Source organism: Rousettus aegyptiacus, unplaced genomic scaffold (assembly GCF_014176215.1).
Source record: "Rousettus aegyptiacus isolate mRouAeg1 unplaced genomic scaffold, mRouAeg1.p scaffold_m13_p_1, whole genome shotgun sequence".
NCBI lineage: Eukaryota > Metazoa > Chordata > Mammalia > Chiroptera > Pteropodidae > Rousettus > Rousettus aegyptiacus.
The window spans coordinates 41,020,158-41,043,894 of NW_023416284.1; the positions used below are offsets into that span (position 1 = coordinate 41,020,158).

The window sequence follows — 23,737 nt, forward strand, 5'->3', positions numbered from 1 at the left end:
TCCTAACAATTTCATGTTCAGTCATCTGCAAAGAATAGAACCAAACGGTTTTTCCTCTCTGAACCTGGAGTAGAACCTCTATTTCACTGTAAGTTCTCTGTGACATTTTGCACTCTCTTGATTTAATGCACCAAAGAGGATCTTTAACTCTTGGTCTACACCAGTGCAAATAAAGGTTAAATCTCTCACTAACCATCATGAACCAGCCTAATAACTCACGAGAGGCTATGGAAAAAGAAACCGAGAAAGCAGGTGTACAGATTTGATGAAAACGTGCAAAACCTGCACTACTGCAGGCAAAGGTACTATAGCGCCACATCTCCTTAACACCAGCCGCGAAGTCCCCAAGCAGAGGAACTTCTACTGCGCAAAAACCCGATCCCGCGATCCGGGCCTAGTAACACAGGGGCTTTTCTTCCGAACAGTGTCCGGACCCGAGCTTGCGCTGAATGCTGGAGCTCCTATTGGCCATGCGCTGTGGGGGAGGAGGAGACTGGCGGGGAGAGAGACGGGAGGAGGGGAGAAGGGGGCAAGGCCTTTTCCCTGCCCCCTCGCGGCCCCCTCCGCAGGCTGCCGCCGGCGCCTCGTGCGTGGTTACTATGCAAATTGCAGCGATTGCGGAAATAAACAAGGGGGTAGGGAGAGGAGAGAGGGACAGCGAATCGATTGCAACTTCTGCAAAGTCTCGTACAATCCAAAGCACACAAGGCAAAACCAGAGAGAATCTGAGAACCAGCCAGCCCGGGTTGGACCGCTTTCAAAAGAGGAGAGAGAGAGAGACAGTGAGAGAGGCAGAGAGCGCGCATTGCAATTGCAAAAGCCTTCAGATTTGGAGTAAAAAAAAAAAAAAATTCTCCAAGAAGCCTGCAATTGGCCAAGAGCTTTAAAAAAACCTCTTCCGGGTTTTCAACGGTTCCAAGTTTATTTAGATATTTTCTTAATGCAAAAAAAAGGGGACAACAAATGAAGCAATTCGTCTGAACATTTTAAAGTTTCTCACGTACTCTTTTTACATTGCAATGGTACGTGGTACATCTTAAACTTTCTATTTTGCGTTTATACGATGTGCGTTTTATAAACAACAATATGGTAGAATGATTTTGTTTAATGGCTAAGACTTTAAAATTTCTCTAGCTTGCATATGCATTTAAGTGATTGCTGGGTAAATGTCTATTGTGATGGTTTTGTTTTAAAGATGTAGCTTTGTGGATGGCTTTTTTTGCTGTGTGCATCAGAGACCGGGTTTCCGTTTTTTTTCCCCGAGATTTGAAAAAAATTGCTGAGCTTGACAGATTTTTTTTCCTCCTAGCGCTTGCTCGATTCCAGAAAGGGGGGGTGAGGGGGGGGGAGAATCCTGTACGTGCTCTGTTCTGTAACAAGACGTCTGGCCTCAGCAGTCAACCTAACCCGAAAAGAAATGTCTGGACCGGGAAAATAATTGACGATTCGATCCTCTAATCAATGGGGCAACATGAGAGATTGACAAAAGGTTTATCCAATCATGAGGAAGCTTGGGTGTACCATGGTTCGCAGTAGCGAGAGGGGGCGGGCAGAGAAGATCTGAAGTTCTCTGCGTCTCTGAAGGGGTTGGTGTGGTTCGAGCTGTCAAAGCTACAAGCTCTTCCGGATTTAGCAAGCACAATAGGAAAGAGTTTTCGAGTTTAAGAAAAAAGAAAAAAAAGATTGGGGATTTTTGCATGAATTTTATGTCTTCTTTACTGCCTTTCCGGAAAAACTTAGAAAAGTGCTGTTAGAGAAAGATTTAACTTTGCGTTAATTATTATTTTTAAATTCAGAGAAGTTGTTAACTGTTGTAGAAAGTGAGGTTCAACTGTTAAAAATATGTAACTTAAAAACTTCTCTGAACTATGGTACTATAGTGAGCTTTGGGAAGTAATATGTTGTATATGTATTGCAAAACTTCTTGCTCTGATTATCTTAGAAGACTTGGGCTTTCCAGTACTTTGGAGGAATGGGCAAGCCTCTCTTCTTGAACTCTAAACAGTTTTAAGGGAGACAGTGTTTCACAGGTGGACTGACAGCTGTTTTTTACATTCGAAAGGAATGGTAGGAGAACGTTTTTTTTCTTGACTTAAAAAAATTTCTGCTGTTTAAGTAAATGGTCAGTAGCAAATAGGATATTAAAATTGGCCAAGTTCACATTCTTGTTACCACAACAACCCCTGTGGAGAGTATGTGTGGAAGATTGCTAGCTGGCTAATTCTTAGCTGGAGTCTGGCCTCTAGGATAAGTCTTTGACACCAATCCAGTGGAAACCAACTGCAGTAGCTTGTCTTGGAGACAGTAACTGGCAGCCTCTGACTAAAATATACCCATCTCTTCCTTCTCTCTGAACAGGGCATACACCTAATTATGTTGGGAAGTGAATGGAAAATAATATGAGCTCTTTCCCATCTTTGTATTAAATTCCCATCGAGCTATTTCTCAAGGCTTTAGGCCTTCTAATCAAATCTAGTTTGGAAATTTGATGTAAGAATCTACTTGGATGCTCAGTTCAGCAACATGATTCAATTTAGAAATATAAGCATATAAGAAAAATCTGCACACAAATGACCAGCAGGTCAAAAAACTAAAGAAAAATGTTAGAAAATGCTAGTGATAAAGTTAGTCTTGGTAAGAATGACAGTTAATGGCATTGTCACTTATGAACCCCAATTTTATCTTTACTGCTTTGGGCATTAAAATCTAAATCATATTAATAAGAACTTCCTATTAAGTAACCTCTAAAATGAGAGGTATTTGAGATGTACATATAAGTGAAACCTTATTGACGTAATTTATATATCTAAGAGGATTTCACTAAAACTGGCAAGGTAACATTTCTGCAAATAAAACACAGTAAATGCAAGGCTGGGCTCTGTGCCAGGAAGAATATGGATAGCCGAGAGCATGACAGGAGCCTCCTTTTCGCAGAGACAATCCCATTTCAAGGCAGCCTCCCAGCACTTGCAAAATAAATGATTGGAGTAGTTATTTCCAATAAGGGGTTTATCCTTCCTAACAATGGGTCATTTATATGATTGCAGTAAACTAGTTTTCATACTTTTCCTTTGTTTCCTACACTATCTTTCCTACTATCTTTTCTTCTTTCCGTCCTCCATCCCTGTTCTCTCTCTCAAGTGTCTTAGTAGCCGTCTGAACTCTGGACAAGGATTTACTTTTGCAACTTGGGAAGGGGAGAGAGAGTTGGAAATGTTTTTTACCCCCAGACTGCCCTTTGAGGAACATCTGTTTCTTTGTGTGTGTGTTTAAATTTATGCCTGTTGGAGAGAAAGTTACCAGAAGCCTTTCTGTAACTGTAACTCTTCTACTGTATTTTTCTCAGTCGTGTTTCCAAAGGCTGTAGTTGGAACTGTGCTTTGTAGTGTTCCCCCGCCTCCCCTCCTCCCCCTCCTCCCGCGGGGGAGGGAGCGGGAGCTGGCGGAGATAGGAGAGAAAGCAGGAGCGGATGTGAAGGGCTTTGGTGCTGAACTTGGATCCAGCCCTTGCCTAGAGGGCGCAAACAATCGTCCCATATCCAAAAGTCTTACGAAGGGCGCCAAAAGTTACTTAAGATAATATTGCTAACCGCAGAAAGCTGGAAATCGCGGGCACATCCACTGCTGCAACAAAAGAAGTTTTTAAAGTAGAAATATCAGCATTAAGTTACTTTCCCCCATTTTTTTTTTCCATCAGGGCGATGTGCCAGTCTTTTTAAAAAATCTTTTTCTTTTTCTTGAGATTCAATTAAAAAGTTAGGATCTTTGCTGTTTTGGAAAGAGGCAGATGTGAAGTCTATCTTTTAATACACCAAAAGAAAGATTTTAATCTGCTCTGGAAGAGTGCTTCCCAAGAGTGCAAACTTGAACAATAACTTCTCCCTGTGCCTCAGTTACATGTTGGGACCGTCAGCCAGAAACTTCTATCGAGGAAACTTGGAGCGGATTGAAGTTATAGATCCCAGCAAAGGTTTTCGTGGCCAGGAATGTTGTCTGTGTAACTGGGCTTAGCTTTTAGGACATTTCCCCCCTACTGAAATCCAAGAGGAACCAAGGAATAGCCGTTGTTTAGTTTGGAAAACATGGGACTCTCTCATTAAAGGTTTAAATCATTATTTCCCTTCACTCCTTCATAAATAATCTGAGAGATATCCAAGAATATTTAGGATCACGATCTGTGAAATGATTTCTTGAGCATTCAGGATTTATTTTAGCAATAAAGTAACTGTAGAACAAGCAAAACATAACTTTAGACAGATGCAGAATATTTCAGAGGATTTTATTTTTCTTTTCTCAGTAGCATTTTTGATGTCCCTGACTTAAAAAGGGGGGCGTGCGGGGTCTAAATAAGAAAGACCTTAACACCTCACCTGACCCTCACCTGCAGAGTGGGCATTCCTACAGTAATTTCTTTTCAGCGGCTGTCTAAGCTATGTAACCTCTACCAAGGTGCGGATTCCCCCTGTCTGTGTGCCAGTGTCTTTCAACGTGATACACCCATCTTTTCTTTTGGAATTTTGAGAAAGACTTGCGAATGCAGCAGGCTGCAAACTAGAGCAAAGGAGATGAGGTCCAGGAAGAGATGGGACGAAGATTTGGATGAAGGCGGTATATATACATACATATATTCCCCCATCATGGAGAAGAACCTAGAGAGAAAATATGAGGTTAAAAAAACTGGAAAAGCAGGCTTATTGGCAACTTGCCAAACCCTAAAAGCCACCCCCCTTTTCTGCCAAAACAATACTTTAGCAAACCTAAAATAATTGCAGGAAGCTCTTTTCCATTTTAAGAACTATTACCTGGGGGAGGGAAAAAAAGGGGATTCTTAAAAGGCACCCTTCCAGAGGTGTCCCAGGCACAGAGACGGTAATGATAGCCTCTGTCCAGTTCTGGGCACGCGTTTGTGGACCAGAATATCTTCCTTCCCAAAGGGGACATCCCTTTTACATTTTTTTCTCTTAAAAAGAAAAAGATGTCACAGCTAAACCACTGTTGTTTCTGAACGTGATAGAACTTTTTCTATGGCGTCTGTATTCAAACCCACTAGTTTCACAGTCCTGGGAGGGAGAACGCTCATTAATCTCCGCCTCCCTTTCTCCAGACAACTCCCCCCCACCCCAAATCCGGTGAATCTTCTGTGTGAAAAATTTCCCCACCACCCCCGCTCCTGCATGCCATCGGACTGAAGCTGCACAAAGTTTGCAGGATTTTGTGCATAATTACCTCTGCCGACGATCTATTCCCATAGAAAGCTTCGTTGGAGAGATTACAATGCTTTTGAGCCGTACCGCATTTCAGAGGGAAAAGAAAGTTACCTAGGAGGTCCGATTAAAAAAAAAAAAATTTTGCATACATGCAAATTGGCCTTCAGGCCTTGTCCCGGGTTCTCCTGGTGCCCACACCGCGAACCCGGGGGTGCCGGGCCACCTGGCAAAGTTGCCCAAGTCCTCCCCCGAGGTCCGCGAAGGTCTGCGGCGGGGATTGGGGGATGGGGATGAGGAAAAGTAGTTTTGTTTGCTTAAGCACATCCTGTGGCAGCCTATAGCTGCCCGGGAGTACAGACTGTAACTGCTCCTCACTGCGTTACCCAGTAATACGCTGAGCGGGGACGGGGGGGTCTGGGGGGCAGAGGGACCGGAGAGCCAGCAAGCCAGGGAGCGGGAGAGAGAGCGAGCCAGCGCGAGCGGCCGCGGAGGCTCGGACCCGGCTGGCCGCGCGGCGCCGCAGCCGCCCCCTCCCCCACGCACCCCCTCCGCCCCCGGCGGCGGCGCGAGCGGGCGGCGGCTGTGCGGTGCGGTGCAGAGCGGAGGCGGAGGCGGGCGCGCGGGCAGCTCGCGGGCACCCGGCCGGGCGGGCGCGGGAGCGGGAAAGGGTGCGCTATGCCTTTAACGCCCGCGTACAGTAGACATGTATAGTGGCGTGTAGGGAAACTCTAGGCGGGGTTAAAGTTCAGCTCATGGAGCGGCAATAGCGCTGGCTGGCTGCAGTTGAGCCGAGTTGGAAATGTGAACGCAAGAAGCAGGCTTGATTTTTTTCTCCCCCCTTCTCTCTCTCCTCCTCTCTCCCTCTTTCTCCTTTCTCACCCGCACTCACGCACACCTACAAACCGCACACCCAGACGCACACGCACACCCCATCGCCCGGCAGTTATGTATTCTCCGCTCTGTCTCACCCAGGTAAGCAGCTGCTGGGATGCCGAGGGGGTCAGGGGGGCAGGGTGGCGGGGGCCGACCAGGGGCTGGGCAGGGGGTGCCAGGGACCGTCGCGCCGGCTGGGCCCGGGGCATATGTCTTGATGTGTGCGCGTGTGTGCGCGTGTTTCTGCGTGTGTGCGTGTGTGCTTGTGTGTGTGTGTGTGGGGGGAGAAATACAGCTTTAAGAAAGTAACTTTGTTTCCATGCGGGTGCATTCCTCTTGCACGGCCATTTGTGTGGGCACATGGCTAATGGCGCCCTCTTATTAATGCGTTAATTAATATCGGGGCGACGGACTGCGGAACGGCGCTGTTTTCGGACGCCCCGCACGTGTTTCGGCGGGTTGCAGCCCATGACACGCTGAAATCTGGACTCAGCGTTTCTGCAGCCGGGAGGCCGGCTCCTGTAGTTCCGCCGCGCCCGGGGAGGGGGGCCGCCGACGGCGCCCACCGCACACCGCGGACGCTCCGAGCAGCTGAAGCCCCGAGTGCGGGGAACTCGGGTCCCCGCGCCCACGGCCCGCTCCTGGAGCCCGCGCCGCAGCAGCCTCCTCAAACTCTTACTTTTGTTTATTGTTTGTCAGCCTTTGGGGTCCGGCCGCGGGAGGGACGCGGGGCCGGCGGCCCCGGCCCGGGTCGGGACAGCGCCCCTCGGACACGGGCGGGCCGCGGCGAGCCGGCCCCCGGGCTCCGCGGAGAGGGGCTGCGTGGATGCGCGTCCCCCGCGCCGGCCGGGCGGAGCCTGCGTCCTCGTCGCCCGCTCGCTTTCGCGAGTGAAAGTTTCGTTGCCGGGACGAGTCCACGCTGCGCAGGGCGGCGGAGGCCGCGGGCCGCGGGCGGGAGAGTGCGGCGAGGAGTTGGGCTCCCGGCCGCGAGCCCAGGCAGCGGCCCGGGCGGGACGCGGCTACCCCCACCGCCGCGTCCCGCCACCGCAGCGCGACTTGGGCCACTCCGCTCGCAGGACGGGGGCAACTTTTCCCTCCGACTCAACTCGGAGCGTGGGTCTCTCTCGCTCCCCTGCCCCTCCTTTCCAGGCCCTCCCTTTCCATCCCTCTCTAGTCTGCACCACCCCCAGGCAAAATATTGCTACTTCATGGCTCCAAATCTGGTCCCTTTTGAATATATTATTTATTTTCTTTGACTAAAAGGCATGAAGTCAAAGTGATTTTGCGCAAAAAAAAAAAAAAAAAAAAAAAAATTGGAAAAACAGTGTGAACCTTCATACTGTTATGCTACATTGAGATCTGACCATTAATCACCTACATGAGTTATATGCTTCATATAAAATGTTTATTCACCACTCCCTTAAAAAACCTGCTGCCACCTCTTGCCTTCATTTAGCAGGAGATAACGGTTTAATCGGAATACTTTCTACAAGGTTAAAAAGTATCAATAGTTTTTTTCTCTCCTCTCTGGATTCTGGATTTATTTCCCACATGACAACCCTTATTGCAATATCTAACAGTAAAAATACCGACTATTTGACCTCAGAAGACTCTTAAATGTATCTTTTATATCGAAATGGTCTGTTTGGGATTTAGGCCTAGCATTAATAATAGATAGCAGTTGCTTTCAGTTATTGTAAATTAAAAAAAAAAAATTCCGTAACAAACTTCCAAAGTTCCTATTTTAGTAACTTGTGGAAGTTGGAATGAAACTTTTCCAACCACTCTGGCAAGGTTCACAATTGCATATGGATAAGTTGCAAAGTGTAAGATAATTTGAATGAGTTACGACTACAGTGAAAATGCTGAGATTCAAAGGCTGAAGTTCTGGCTGGCAAAAGTTTGCAACACATACAACTTGTAGATAATACCACTGTGCTGCAATAGTCGGATACATTATCATCTTCTCAAGTGAGCTCTCAAAAGAAAAATTTATATTTTGGGATGGCGCATGTAGGAGGATACCTGTATAACCATGCAGGCCTAGGGCATATGTGTCAGGTATTTCACAAAGTTGGATTCTCTTGGTTCCTGAACTATTATCACGTTAAAAAAGTTGTTTGGTTTTTAAAGACATATTTGGCAGTGCGATTGATACATTCACTAGGCCTTCATCTGGAAATACCACTAAGAGAAATGCTTACTTAGTGTAATAGTTTGTGAGGAAAATGTACACTGAATAGTGAATGAGGGCCATATATTTCATGAGTTCTTCTTTTAAAAATTGATTTACAATTTATTTAATTTGCTGGAATATTTATAGAGCTTTACAGCCAGTTTTTAAAAGAAAAACTTAGGTAGTTTATTGGTCGTTAAAGAAAGTCCACTAAGCACAGTGATAAAAGTGCTCTAAATGAAGGAATAAACTTCATATATGTGTATGCGATTTAAAAAAAACTTAACCAGGGAAATGCCAGGCATCCTATTTTAATCCATATAGGCATATCATAACCAAATCATGTACCTGGCCATAGAATGATAACACAGTAGAATTTATAGGTGAACATTTGAGAAGTAGTTCCAGACATATCAGCATTCAGTGGTTCTTAAACTTGGCTTACTTACAAACAGATCAATGTTTTAGGTGCTGATCCAAAGTCATATCACTTTTGAAACAGGTTTTCAGGTTTTTATTGGTGGCTATAACTCTCACCGAGTACATATGTAAAATATTCTTTATTTTCTCTTGAATATTTTGAAATAGTATGTAGCTTATGACTATGTGCAGCAACAAGATTTGTAAAGGCATACCGTACTGCTTTTTTTTTTTTTTTTTTTAAAAACTAATACATACTATGTCAGGACATTTCCCACAAGCTAATGATATTCTTTAATTTTGATGTTCTGGAATATTTCTTATTGTCAGTTGAGAAAGATAGCTAGCACTTTAATTGTGCATGTGAATAAAGTTATACAAAATATTGTGCTCTTTTATTGGCATAGCCATGAAACCTTTTGGGAGTAATAAGTTGTAAATACTTCTGATGCAAAATTGGGGACTTAGATTATTCTTAATAATTAGTCGACATAGTTGGCCTCATTTAAAGATTTTTATGCTGAGATGTATGGGCATTTGGTTGGCAGGTAAACAAAATCCTTTTGAACACGAATGAACGCAGTTTGCAGTTCTCTGAGAAGCATATTGGGAGTATCTTCAAGCACTTAAATGCATATTAGAGTGTTTATTTAAAATGTTTATTAATAAAGCTTTTTAATAAGATAACATTTTAACATAAATATGAATTGTTTGGAACTAAGTTATTCTCTGCATTATAAAATAGGGCTGAGATTTTAAAATGAAATCCTTTTGGTGAAAGCTCACTTTGTAGTTAAGGTAGACGCTAGGAGTTCTTTGCATAATACCATACAGCTTTGGTCCTTAGCATGTCCTGTGTATATAAGAAAATCAGTCAGTGTGAAGGACTGTTTCAAACCCAAAATTTATGTATTTTAGAGCATTTCAAAGATGAGCTCAGAATTTAGTAATGTTTAAATGCTTTGCGGTTTGGCGTGTACCTTATTAGATAAACTGTGACTTGAAAAATACTCCCCACCTGCCCCCCAATTTCTCTCCTCTCCAGTATGACAATAAGAAATATTCTCAAACATCAGAAACTTAAAAATGCTAATGGTTTTTGGTAAAGAATAATATAATTCTTGTATTTTTCTGTTTCCTCTTCCTTTAAAGATGCTCACATAATACAAAAGCTGACTTTTGGATTATTTTATTGAAAAAGAGCAGTTTTCAAAGCTAAACTTGAAATACAAAGCCTGAAATTTGTTTAGAGAGGAAAAAGATAAATGTCAATAATTGAAATGATTTATTATGTATCATATTAATTTATACTTAAAAAAACAGTCATACGTAGTATTTAGATGATTGGTTATAATTTACAATATTTTAACAGACTTCATTGTTAAACTATTTAATCAATTTTAACCACTAAGTTTACATTTGAACATTTAAAAGTTTAATAATTACTTTAATAGTAATAATATTTTGAATATTGCAATTTTGTCTCTAAAGTGTATATTTACATGGATATTAAGAACTGAAAAAGAATGTGTTTTATATTTGTCTGTCCCACACCCTTCTAAGAAAGTCATCGAATATCTCTTTGGTTTTCTTATCCTCCTTTATTTGAAAGTAAATAATTTATCTTTTGGGGGGTGTTGCACGGTGGAGAGAAGTTATGTAAGATTAGTGTGGGTTGGTTAATCAAAAGTTAGATGTATTCAGATAGCTTTGTGGAGGTTACCGTTAATTTTTTTTTAATTTTATTTTTGTATTTACTAAGAAAATGTCAAGCAAAAGAATAAAAAATTTAAATAAAACTGTAGGAAAAATTTTAATATTTTAAATTCAATATTATTTTCAAATTACTTGAATTTTAAGAGGCAACCATGAGGGTTTTCCTAGAGTCTTGTAATCATTGTATATACCAGGTTCTCTATTTTCCTCTGGGAAAAAGCCTGAAATATTATTTTCAAAAATTAAATAATTATTATTTTTTTTTAATGGACGATCATTACTGAAGGCATTTCACAATCATATCAGTAAATTAAATGTATTTAGTTGCATCACTATTGTCACAGTGACACATTCTGTTTACTATCTGGCATGTACTCTTTGTTTTTTTTTCTTTTTTCCCCCCTTTTTGTTTCATTGCCATAGTATCAGCAACTATGTTTTGGACATAGATATTTTAGTCTGGTGAATATTAGATTTATCTTTTCTTTATGGTCCCTGCCATAATTATCTAGGTTTTTGACTAAAAAAAAAAAAAATTATGTGCAATTGTAATACTTAAAAGGGAATTAAGATGTTACCAAAATGACTAAGAAACAAATCAGAGTCTACATGCAGTGTTTTTAGAGGGAAAGTCTTTATTTTCATTGATTGCGGAGATGATTTTTGCTCCTAGACTTTCATAAACATTGACTGGCATCTGAATGTTTAGGGTTTGCCAATCTGGCGGCCGAGCCCTGGCTGTACTACAAGTAGTGAGGTCAAGGCTGGAGCAAAATTAGATATGCCTTCCTTGAAATAGGGTTAAGATTTTATATTGTTATAAGCATTTTAATAAATTTCACTTAATTATCTAAAGGATGAGGGACTGAGGCCTGACCATTGAATCTGGGCACTTTGGTGAACATGCCAAAATATTTTTTAATTTTTAGAAATTTTCTTCTTTTAGATTGTGAGAAATGATACTGGTGTTTTTTTTTTCTTCCCTCCCCCCGACTCCCCGTTGACTTCCTATAGGGATCCTATATATGATTTTGGTAATAAAATGCTTGAACCAAATTTCAAGTGAAATAAAGATATGTATATATATTTAAGGTGATCATCTGAAAAAAAAAGTTGTTTCCTTTTGTTTTCATTCTATTCATATTTGTGTTTTTATTCATTTCCCTAGGATGAATTTCATCCTTTCATTGAAGCACTTCTGCCCCACGTCCGAGCCTTCGCCTACACATGGTTCAATCTGCAGGCCCGAAAACGAAAATATTTCAAAAAACATGAAAAGCGTATGTCAAAAGAAGAAGAGAGAGCTGTGAAGGATGAGTTGCTAAGTGAAAAACCAGAGGTCAAGCAGAAGTGGGCATCTCGACTTCTGGCCAAGTTACGGAAAGATATCCGACCTGAGTATCGAGAGGATTTTGTGCTTACAGTTACAGGGAAAAAGCCTCCATGTTGTGTTCTTTCCAACCCAGACCAGAAAGGCAAGATGCGAAGAATTGACTGCCTACGCCAGGCAGATAAAGTCTGGAGGTTGGACCTGGTTATGGTGATTTTATTTAAAGGTATTCCGCTCGAAAGTACTGATGGCGAGCGCCTTGTAAAGTCCCCGCAGTGCTCTAATCCAGGGCTCTGTGTCCAGCCCCATCACATAGGGGTTTCTGTTAAGGAACTCGATTTATATTTGGCATACTTTGTGCATGCAGCAGGTAAGTGCGATGGTGAGAAGTCGTTCCACTTTCTTGTGTGTATTTCTTTCCTGATGACCTCTGTATATGCCATTCCTGAACACCCTAAGTTGTAGGCCATGTATTTACAGACAGTGTGGTTTCAAAGGTGGGCCAAAGTCAGAATGGCCAGAATCCCCATTGTCTGAGGTGCCATCTTCGTTTGGGTGGAAAAGCATAGCTTTGAAAGAACTATTACTAAGTTCAGTTCTTTTGGCAAGTAGTATCATCAAAGGTGTTGGGTAGTCAGTTATGTGATATGTTTAAATCACATTTTTTGATGTTGGGTGAGAGAAGCCTCATAAAAACCCTTGTAACAAAGAGTATATTTTAACTGGCAAGTGATCTAGTTGAAAAGCATTTAGTTTGGTATTGAGATAATATTTTTAGCTGCCTTTCTTCAGGGAGTGTTTTTAACCTACTGGGGCCTCTTGAACCCCTTGCTAATTAAGGGGCTGGAGGTAAGATTACTATCAAATTGCTGATCATTTATGAAGGAAAAAGGAATTATATTAATTCGTAAACTTAGTAGCTTTGTATTTAGGAACTTTTAGTGTTGTCTGAGATAAGCTAAGGGAAAAAGCAAACCAGCTCTTTAAGTAACTGATGGAGAGGTTAACCTTAAAAGTAACCAACCTGTATAGTGTATGAGCGCATTGAAGAATTGGTACTGGTAATTGATTTAGTGAGTTGCTTTGATTCGTAATAAAATTATTTATTGTTGCAAGGCTGCTTTCAAGGCATGTTTTACCTGTGCACATTACAGCATTTCGGGTAGCATTCAGGGTAAAACTATTGAAGATTGGATGAAATAATGCATTTTTTACTTTGTTCCTTTCGTCTTGTTTTAGACAAAAGGCTCATTGTGTTATGTGAAAGCTCAGGTCTTGTGTGACTTGTTGACTTTTTATAGGTACATACTGGTCTTGCTAGATTATCTTCATGGCAGTTACTTGGGTCAGATGGGAGAAGGAAGGTTGTAGAATCCTACCAGTAGATTGTTTTGAGGTTCATGTAATTATGTATCTTTTCACAAAGGAGAAAGATAGTACCTGTAAAATCAACACTGTACTGTTTTGCAAAAACATTTTTAATTCTAAACGTGAGCTTTTTTTTTTTAAAGAAGTCAGCTGAAATCCTATTCTCTATTATTTTTCTCGATATATGTTTTAGAAAGAGAACTTTTGTTATCCATCTGTCCTTACATAAAAAACTGGAGAAATTAACTTTGCAAGCATGTCGCATCATAATTTGCATTCTGTTGGCAGGGGATAGATGCGTATTTTAGAGGATGTGATCTGTAAGTGTTTCAAATATTTGGGTTTCTGAAAATGTATACTTAATTATAAGAAGTGCCTGTTGCTTTACACAGTTCTGGGTGGTGAAAATGAAAAAGCAACACCTTTCACGTGGCTCCTAAACAGGGAAAGTAGCTTCTTCTTAACCCCCTTTCCATCCTATTGTTCTTATTTTTTTTTCTATTGAATAAGCAAAATTAAAATTTTTAAAAATTTATTTGCACACGTAAGTGGAGATTCTGATAGGGAAAGACAAGGTGCAAAAAAAAAAGTGCTTTCAGGGAGTCCTCTTTAAAATCTTATGTTTAATCTTTTCAATATTTAGAAAAGTCAACAATTTATAAATTATAACAAATGCTGTATAAATTATAATAAATGTTCTAATTGAAAATTGAGGGTGTCAACAGGTGAAGCATATCATTGTTTGTGTTTCCTTACAGGGTAACATCAAAATGAAATATAATATGTTTTTATCGGTATGAGTAGCATCTGTTCTAAGTTTTAAACGTGAACGTTTACCTTAGATTTAAAGAGATGTAACCTTTCTAGCTATTGCTGTTACATGTATTCTCTTTCGTCGTTGTTGTTGTTACTGAGCTCTTATTCCAAATCCTTGAGCTTGCAGTTGCCGTTTTTTCAGTACCCGAAGGGTTATGTTGGCAAAATGACGTGTAGAAGGTTGCTTAGGAGAGTTAGCATCCTTATTGCTTATGAAAGATTTATTGACAGCAACATGGATCAGACTACCTTTGGTTTGGTTTTCCTGGTGTATCCCAGAATCCCTTGTTAAGCCTGAACACCAGCCAAGTGTTAGGCCATTGGCTTTTACCGAAGCACAGTGATGGCTGCTTCTCTGTGCGCGCAACAGGACGATTGCAAAAGAAAATATTAGGAGCCTTTTGTCTGAAGATATTTTAAGTTCGAATTCAGAGATTTAGAGACCTGTTATTTGTGGAAGAGAAGCTGCCAATACAAATATGAGGTAGATCGGTCAACTTACATACAACTGATTTGACAAGCATCTGTTATAATACTGAAGATTTGTAAACACTAAACAATGTTTTTACCTCCTTAAAAGTTTTGAGAACTTGCCAGTATTGGCAGGAGGCAGAGACTCTGAAACGTGCTTCAAGAAACATGCCAAAACCATTGTGGCCTTTTCACCTATAGTATGTTTCTTTTCTCTCTCTCTCTCTTTCTTTTAAAATGTTATATGTTTTTTTCTTCCAAAAAATCTTATTTTTTCCCTAGGTGGCCACCAAAATGAGATCTTTTTTTTTTTTTCCTTATAAAAAGGCATACAGCAATTATTGCTTTATGCCTCGGCCTCTTTGATAGGAAGTTGAAATCTTGGAACGCACATGTAAATGCTGAAAGTTAATGCAGAATCAATCATTTTTTGAAAGTAGAGGTGATATATTTAAGATGTAGCAAGATGCTAAAATACAATACATAAACTACATTCCATTTTTTCCCCTCTAAATCCAGTGGCATTATAACTATGTGAATTTTGTGTCTGATAAACAGTAGCAAGTGTAATGAAATCAGTGATTCTATAAGCCTGAGAATTTCATCTCGTTAAAAGTATAAAAGAGTAAAATCATTTTATGCCTTTAGTTTGGTCTCTATTTGAGTTGTCCTTCTTATGTATGGTATGAAAACTTGGAGATATTATGTTATTGTGGCAAATGCTTTTCTTTGTGGGCGTGTAACAGTAAAGCTAATTTATGACCAGTCTTTACCAGATGATCTGTATCAGAATCTACAATATACCCGGCACGTGGCAAGGTCACAATTTAAGTTGTTAAGGTCATAACCTTAGCCACCAGGCATTTGACCTTTTAGATAAAGTTAACCTTTGTTCATTAGTAGGCACTCAACCGAGAACTTTCTGGAGAGTTTTTTTTTTTTTTTTTTTTCAAACTGCTTCTGTATAACTTCTGGTAATGTAATGAGAATCTAGAAAGGTTTTTAGTTGAGTTAAATTTTGTGAGAAGTTAGACTTTTTAAGAGTCTTAGAGGTAGGTTGCTGTATGTAGGCCATAGGATGTCTGTCACAATTTATTTTTGATAGTTATTACCTGCTGTGGGGTAGAATGGAAGCGCTGAGGCAGCTGTGTGGAGAAGTTTAAAAACTAAAATTAAACAAATAGAATTACATTTAATTCAACTAAGGCCTTTGCTAATTTTTAAGTAGCATTAAGCTCAAAAGCTATGGCACAATGAACATCTTTTTGCAGACGAGGAATTTTCAAAGATCAGAAGTATTTTTAGCGGTCTTAAAATTCACTTTGAAAGACTAATAAGTGACTGATATTTGTCATATAATTGCTGTAATTGTTAATTAGCAAGTGACAGAGCAAATTAAATTTGTCCTAATGGTAGCATAAGTACTTGTTAGTTTTAAGTTGTAGAAATGAACATTTTTGCACAGTAGTGTTTTAGTACAATAAATACTGATTACATCCATGCTACCTGTTACTACTTTTACTTAGTTTTGCTTGGACTAGGAATAGCAAAGTTCCTGTCACTCACTGAAAGAGCTGTTGCAGTACCTTGGAAATATGCTATCTGTCCTGTAAACCTGTATGGTAGTATTACTGATTACCACAACACCTGTACCATATTGTTCACTTCATTATGTTGGCATGAATGCTCATTTAAAATTATTTACATTACTTCTAGTTTTGCTCTGATATGTCATGTATTATTCCATTTCAACAAAGAGAGAGACAGACTCCCATTCAGGTGCATTAGTTTTATTTTGGCTTCATGATTGCCATTCCTTCATATAGTAATAGAGAAAGCCGTGATATGCAGATAGACCAGATGGTCATGTTGACAGATTGAGAATTCACTTCCTACTGCTTCAGAGCAGGTGTAAGATTAGGAGTGTCTGTGTATGAGCATGTGTGTGCTTCGTATGCATGTGTGTGCACATCCAGGCTGCACACAGAGTGTTGTTTAGAGCAATGGGAATGATATATATATTTTTAAAGCTGGTACTTTAAATACATGGTAACTATGTACATAAGGTTATCAATGTATATGGCATAATTATTGTAGGAATTTTTAGGCGAATGACGTTAGATTGTTACAGTTTATAATTTTATGCCAAATTACGATAACTTCTTAATCTTTAAGTAACTTAATCACATTAGTTTATGGCAGTATTGCATATCTAAAATATATTCAATATATATTTTTAGCAGGTGTATGTGTGTAAGTGTTTAAGCTCAAGTGTAGGATTAGACATGTAATTAAACTTCTTCAGTGCCTTAATAAACTCTTCGGTAGAAGCTGTGCAGTTAGTTCCTGTGATTTATAATAATAAACTGTTTGGAAAAAGAAGACTAATAATATACAGTGATATTTAAAATTAATAGAATAAGTTCCATCCTCTCTTAAATTCTAACTCTAACTTTATGTGAAACTCATGATGGATTTTGTGGCTGATAGATTCCTATAAATTACTGGTATATGCAAATAGTTTTAGAAAATTTTGTTTACCTTTGTATTTGTCTTTCGTTTCTTTAAAGGACATAGCACTAACAACAAACTTTAGCTACATGCGACTTTATATCCTTAAGTCTTTTCTGTATGACTTGAGGATAGTAACAATACCCTTTATTTAGAATTTAGTAACAATATCCTTTATCTTTAATGTAGTGAAAAAGATGGAAATTCAAAAGCAGGGAATAGGAGAAGGAGTTGTTCTGGAGTAAACCTATGAACGGAGGAGGTCAGCTCTTTTATGGCTAAGAGGTTTTAGTGTTGGTAAGAAATTTCTCAATGCTGCTGGCTTGAATTTGCCTTGTCTTCTTTTCCACCCAGTGATGAATAGCATTAATTTAAACCTATTTAGGGCTAGTGTGGGAGAAACCACAGCCTTTGTTGTGGTCATTGCTGTACACAGTAGGACTGGGTGTTTCACTTGGTTAAGGCCTCAAGCTGCTTCCAGAACACTCAGAACAGCCTTTCGGCTTTAAAAAACTTTCACGGAAGCAACAACAATTCTAATTGCTCACAAATGTTAATATAGATTATTGAAAACAATTTTGAGGATTAGAATAGGAAAAAAACCGTAAAATACAGATTGAATGCAGTGGATGTGCTGAACACTGACTGGTTTATTATCATTTCAGCAGTAATTTTGCCATGGTTATTTGGAGGTTAGACCTTGCTTTTAAATATATTATAAACTGTAAATCCTTGGGAGGTGGGGTAAGGGGAAGTAAGAAGTCAGGAAGAGGAGGAAGAGAATGAATGAACTGGCATGCTTTGTTAAGAGAAACATAAAACTGTGAACTTAATCGCAAATGGAGATGCTCTAAAAAGTGTTTTGGTTTAAGTAATGACTGTAAGAGGATCCCGAGCAGCAAGATATCAATTGGAGAATTTTATAATCTACCTCCCTACAATTTTGTGCATAGTTTGTTTCAGACTGAAAGACTTTTTGGGGATTTCGGAGTTTCTCTTCAGATTTTTAGAAAGAAAAGTTTCACAAAAATTCTTTTTAGTACTTAGGGTCCAGTTAGGAACACTGTGACACACATAAACTTGAAAAGGGTCTATTGAGATGTTTATTATTATTACCATTCTACCATTTAAGGTGACATCTTACAGCGTTGTCAACTTTTTGGCCGTCTTCCACTAAGGAGACTGTAAAATACAAATTAATGATCCAAACTTTAGTTTCCTTGAACTTACCAAAATTCTCTAGCCGCTACTAAGACAAATGATTTTTTTCCCTTGGATTTTCCCCAGAATATTAGAAAAGGATGCTTTATGTTTTGTTATCATAATTCCACAAGATGACAGTATATTTTATCTAACACAATTAGTCCTCTCATTCTAGTGAAATAAACATGGCTTGTGAGGCACAGAAATAATTCTGCAAATAACAAATTACGGCAACTCTGTTGCAGAGGATACTTTTGCTATTCTGTTTGTGAAAGAAGCTAAATAAGATAGAATTAAAAGCAGTTCATTTGAGTTACGTATTTTGGTGAGTGTTGGATTTATTTAACATGTAGTACATTGCTAATCCCAAACCCAGAAATGATTAGGATGATCATAATACCTAGAGGCTGAAGTGAAATAGCTAATGTCTTTGCAAACTTTAAACTTATTTCTCTTCATGTCTTTTACATGCCTTCCTAGAGGTAGATATTTTGGATCTCCATCAATTGAGAGTTGAGAAAAGGAGATGGATAGAAAAAAGGAAAGAAGAAAGGGAGGAAGGCAAATGACTTATTGAGTATTTGTTTCACCGCAGGCAGTATATTAAGTTTTGCCGAGTTGTACATTTCTTTTTTCCTTCTTTTTTTCAACTTCATAACAGTATTGTGAATAAGTAATGCACTCTCCGTTTGGCTAGGTGAAAATAAAGTCTCAGAGTGGCAAAGTCACTTGTGCAGAGCAGGATTAAACTCAGGCCTTCCGATTCTGAATCCTTTGCTCTTAAAAATGAAATTTAGATCTGTTCCACATCCCTCTTTCTATCCTGTTGTTTGGGGTTGGGTATCATTTAAATGGTATCACACACCTACCTTGAATCAAAGAGGAAATAAAAAGTCAAAATCCGAACACTTCCCACGGAGATATTTTACTGTGGAGTTCCGTCCTTAGCTAACAGAATGAGGCCACAGTCGGTTAGGAGAGGGGAAAATGGCCTCGTGCTTGTCAGTGTTGGGGTGAAAACCTGGAATGACTTGTGCTTTCTTATTTCTTAGATTGTCCAAGTTTAGCGAAAAGAAGTATTATGACACAGATGTAAGAATTTTTTATTTTAACATTTTGATAAGATAAAGTTAGATGAATTGGTTCTAGATGCTTTGAGAAGCCATTAAAAATTAAAGCAAGCCTTATTTTAAAGATCAAAGTTTCATGTAATATTTTGTACTAGGTAGTTTTTTTAAAAAAATATTTTCTTATATGCACGAGATACATCTTCCTAACTTCCTTTAATTAGATTTTAAAAATTTAAATTTACTTTGCTTCAAAATAATTCTCTGATTATGGCCTTATGCATAAGTATTGAAAAGAAGGAAAAGAATGGAGTATTTTAGTTAAAAAGTTTTTGTAATTTAAAATAGAAAGGAAATAATGAAAGTAGGGATAAGCTTCATCTTATTGTTCTTAAATGACTGATTTATTGACAGATTTATTTAATACTCTTATTTTTATTTCTTTAAACTTAGGCAAGATTACCTCTTAATGACTTCAGTACAAAAACTCAAAGCCTCATTTAACACGAATTTATATTTGTAGATAGAAAAAAAAAACTAGCAAAATATAATTTATACTACGTTAATTCATTTTATATACTAATTCCTCTGGGGTTTACTTAAAAAACAAGCTGCCAAACTGAAACTTGAGTGAAATAGAAATGTAACTTTCTCTTAAAGTTTTTTAGAAATGCTAATAAATCTTAAGTTAGGATTATCAAGCATCAGTTATGCTGGAAGGGGAAATTTTAGGTGTATGAATAAAAGTAATTAAATTGGAGACAAAAAAGAATTGAATAAATAAATAAGACTCATATACCTGTTGTCTTCTTCATCTAATTCCATATTACCTGCCTTATGATGTTTTCTGGTAAGGGTTTATGATGGTCCCAAATAACCTCTGAGTTTCTAGACATAAAACAGTTTTCAGGTCATATATAGTCATATAAATATTTTAATGGATTTTTAAAAATGTTCTGTGGGTTTACAAAGTGAGATGAAATAAAAGTAACAATAAAACATTTAAAAAGTGAATACTATTTAAAATTTTGTATGTATGTCTGTGTAGCATCTGCCATTGTCAGGCTATTGTCTTTGTTGCTATGGTTTAGGCGATTTTATTTCCTTTTGTAATTTTGCCAGCCGTGATTGGGTAGTGCAACATGTTCACGCCGGTGGGGAAGAGGTATCTGTGGTGAGTCATACAGCTTGATCTGAGTTGTAATTTTCTGGTAAGGAAAGGTATTTGTCAGTGGATAATAGGAACTGTGGTGCTACAATATCAATTTTCATTTAATTTTTAAAATTAGAGACATATTACTTAATATGGGAAATTGAGAACTATTTCTTCTATCTTTCCGTGTTGGAAGCATTTAGAATTTTGTATTTTCATCTCAAAGGGATCAGTTATCTAATTTTAAGCTCTTAAATTAAATGAATATTTAATTTAAGAGCTTACATACAGGGTCCCATCGTCACTTTCAAATATTTTATTCCTTTTCAAAGGAGCTGACATTACAGGTTCTTAGGTTGACAAATGCTCATCAACTTTTGTGAAAATTTTGGCGGCAGAAGGCGTAAAGTCAAAGGAGGGCGATGGACAGATGGATTTTAGGGTGGGGATGATACCAAGCCCTTCTTTGTGGCATTTTTAAACATTACAAATGAATGAGGAATGGAGATGCTTAAAGAGCTTACTATAGAATAATGATTAAGATAATTGTGTATGTGCATGTAAACCTTTGTAGTGTACACAGAGCTGTCTGGGCTCAGATATAATAGCAGATTAGCAATGAGAATCGTGAATATTTTTTTATGTGGAATACAATTCACAAATAATATTAGATATTAAAAATTTTGATGGTAAAGTGTATATCTGAGAATATATTTTTAGCATTAAGTTATTGGAAGTTAAAGATAAGTGGGTTACAAACATTTAAGATGAAGCAAGGATTCTGGATAAGAATTTGGCAAAAGCTGGTCTACATGTTTGTATGACTGTGGCAAGATTTTTGCATGGATGCATATTATATAAACATTACTAAGTTACTAAAGTTTCTGATTGATTCATTTAGTTGGCTTTCTCTCCCCTTCTAAATGGTAGAGGTTCTGTTTTGGAAAGTAGTTTCAAGTAACTTCTGAGAATGAAGTCTTTGTAACTCCACGCTGTTCAACAGCTAACTATTGTATGTTCCTGTCAGCAAAAGATAGTCATTGCAATACTTTTATTGTATGGCCTTTTAATATGTGACAAGGACTTTTATTAAGAATTCATTTTACTTTTAAATTTACTTCTTGAAGTCCCTCCCCCTCCTTAGCCAATCAAGAATTACAGGGGTTTTTAAGAAGAGTCACATAAATTTTTATTATTTTCTAGGCTCATTCAGTGTATAGACAGTCTTTTTTTTTTTTTTTTTTTTTTTAAGTCTGGGATTCATGTTTTTAAGATTTTCTGTGAAACGAAGGAGGAAAAGAGATTAATGGAAAAGTGCCATCTCATTGAGCCCAGGATGTATACAGTTCTTTGGAGAATGAGGATATTGCAATCTGAAATGTTAGGGTTGAAGAACTAATTGTTCTAAAGATATTTGCCCCTCATCTCAGAAAAGACAGCAAACATGCAAAATGAATAAATGTAATCCTTTGTACTTTTACCACCTACATTTTTAAACTACAGTGACTCTGATTTCTCTAGAAAGGTCAGAGGTTTCAGACAGAAAGCTTTGTAATTCTTCAAAGAGAGACATTTTCAATTTTGCTATATAAAGACTGATTATGCATGGCTTTTTACTTTATTTGCAATTGAGCTTCAGAGGTGCTGGGGTGGGGGTGATGCTGAATAAGTCATGAGACATGTCATGAGACAGCAGTATTGGAAGGAAACATAGATTGGAGAGGAACATAAATTCACATTTCGAAATTCACATTTTTTGGCCTTTCCTATCAATCACCTTATTTAAAAGTGAGGACAGAGCAGCTGCGATAGTACATTTGGCTTTGTATTAGAGCATGCTATTACAAACTCTTTAAACACTTGGTCAATTGAAGGAGTTTATATATTTGGGTGCTATTTCATGGGATCAGTTTTGTTGGTTTTCTGTGTTTTCTGAATTGTAGATACAGGTTTCTTTGATTTTGTGTGGGTTTCTTTGTTTTATATTTTGTTTTCCTTTTGGACTTCTCCAAGTTTGGAAAATTTTTTGTGTCAGGTGGTGGGGTGAGTAGAGATCTTAGATCTTAGATGACTTTTGTTGTGGGTTACTCCTTGTTATTCAGGAAGTAGAGGTTCAGAGTGTTAGTAATTCGCTCAAAGTCTTGCCAGTAGTAAGTGGCAAGGCCAGAATTAAAGCCAGGTCCATCAGACCTCAGATTTGTGTTAACTTCTATAATACTTAAATTGGCTTTTCTTATATATTATTTTATTAGGTCTTCATGTAAACCTTAAATTTTAGGTAGAAGAGCTTTTACCATTTCCTTTATACAGATGAGTGAACAAAGAGGCTGAGTGAAGTGTCCACGGTACATGGTTAGTAAGTTGTTACGGCTGCTAACTAGCTCAGACGCTTCTGTGGCTTGTTTGTACTCTCTGAGGTGTTTCTCGATATATCAAGCTCTCTAAGCTCTGCTTCTGAATTTATGGATGGGATCAACAGTGTTCTCAGGGAGTACATAAACTCTTTGGAGTTTAAAATGTAGTGAGAAACTAGAGCTTTTTCTAGTTTGTCAATAGATTCAAAGTTTCACACCTTGGAGAAAACTTAGAGAAAACCTTCATTTTACAGGAGAGGAAAACGAAACTTAAGTCCATGCATCCCAGGAGCTCTGGAGATAGAAAATTCTTATATAAATTGAAGAGCGGTTATAGCATGCTATTACCATTTGCATAAAGGTGGATGCTTTTTGTTTGTGGTTGGCATAGGAGATCTATTTTCGGTTGCATTTATTGACAAATTCTACCATGTCATTGGCAACTTGGTTCTGCAAACATGTTTCGAGCATTTACTATCTATTAAACATTGCGCTAGGTGCCAATGATACAAAACTAAAGAAAATACTATGTGATGAGTTGATGCTATCTCAGATATAATTTCTTCAGAAATTAGATTCAAAAGCTTTTGATGCTTTAAAATTAGGATCCTTCCAACTAATAGCCAATATGAAGTTTTAAACATTTGCAGAACCAGTTGCTGATATTGCCTCTTTTACTGTACAATTGGTGTATGTTTAGGAATTCTATCATGTGATGATACTTCTACTAAGTGTTAAATTTTTATTTTCTTATGTCAGAAATATCCATGTAAATGAGAGGAACATCCAAGCAGGCACAGGACAGGGCACAGGTGGTTTCTATTACTTGGTAGTTCACTGTAATGTGTTTTCCCTAAAGAAAGCTGGTGGTGCACAAAAAAAGTTCTGTTTTTTTTTTTTTTAAGGACATCTTTCTAGTAATGCTGAAGTATAAAACAGAGTTATAGGAAAACTAAACAGCAGGAGAATGAGGGAGTGAAAAACAGTAAGGAAAGGGAAGGCCTTGGAGAGCAAGCTGTGGTGAATTCATTTGGCAGTTGGTAGTAGTTTCTTAAAACATAGCCAAGTCCTAG

The 23,737-nt window shown here is 38.3% G+C and overlaps 1 protein-coding gene across 11 annotated transcripts in view; it reads left to right on the forward strand.

The window, feature by feature from the left end:
• Positions 1 to 542: 542 nt before the first annotated feature.
• The window catches only part of NFIA (nuclear factor I A), a 352,559-nt gene continuing 329,364 nt past the window's right edge, over positions 543 to 23,737 (forward strand). For 3 of the 11 annotated variants that reach the window (XM_036228823.1, XM_036228866.1, XM_036228889.1), the window contains exons 1-2: positions 5,843 to 6,178; positions 11,560 to 12,091. In XM_036228823.1, coding sequence (XP_036084716.1) covers positions 6,152 to 6,178; positions 11,560 to 12,091 — 559 coding nt within the window. In that variant the 5' untranslated portion in view covers positions 5,843 to 6,151. Of the gene's footprint in view, positions 1,023 to 5,692; positions 6,179 to 11,559; positions 12,092 to 23,737 lie in introns of those variants that run through there. The other 8 variants (XM_036228703.1, XM_036228766.1, XM_036228911.1 and 5 more) reach the window with 5 other exon arrangements.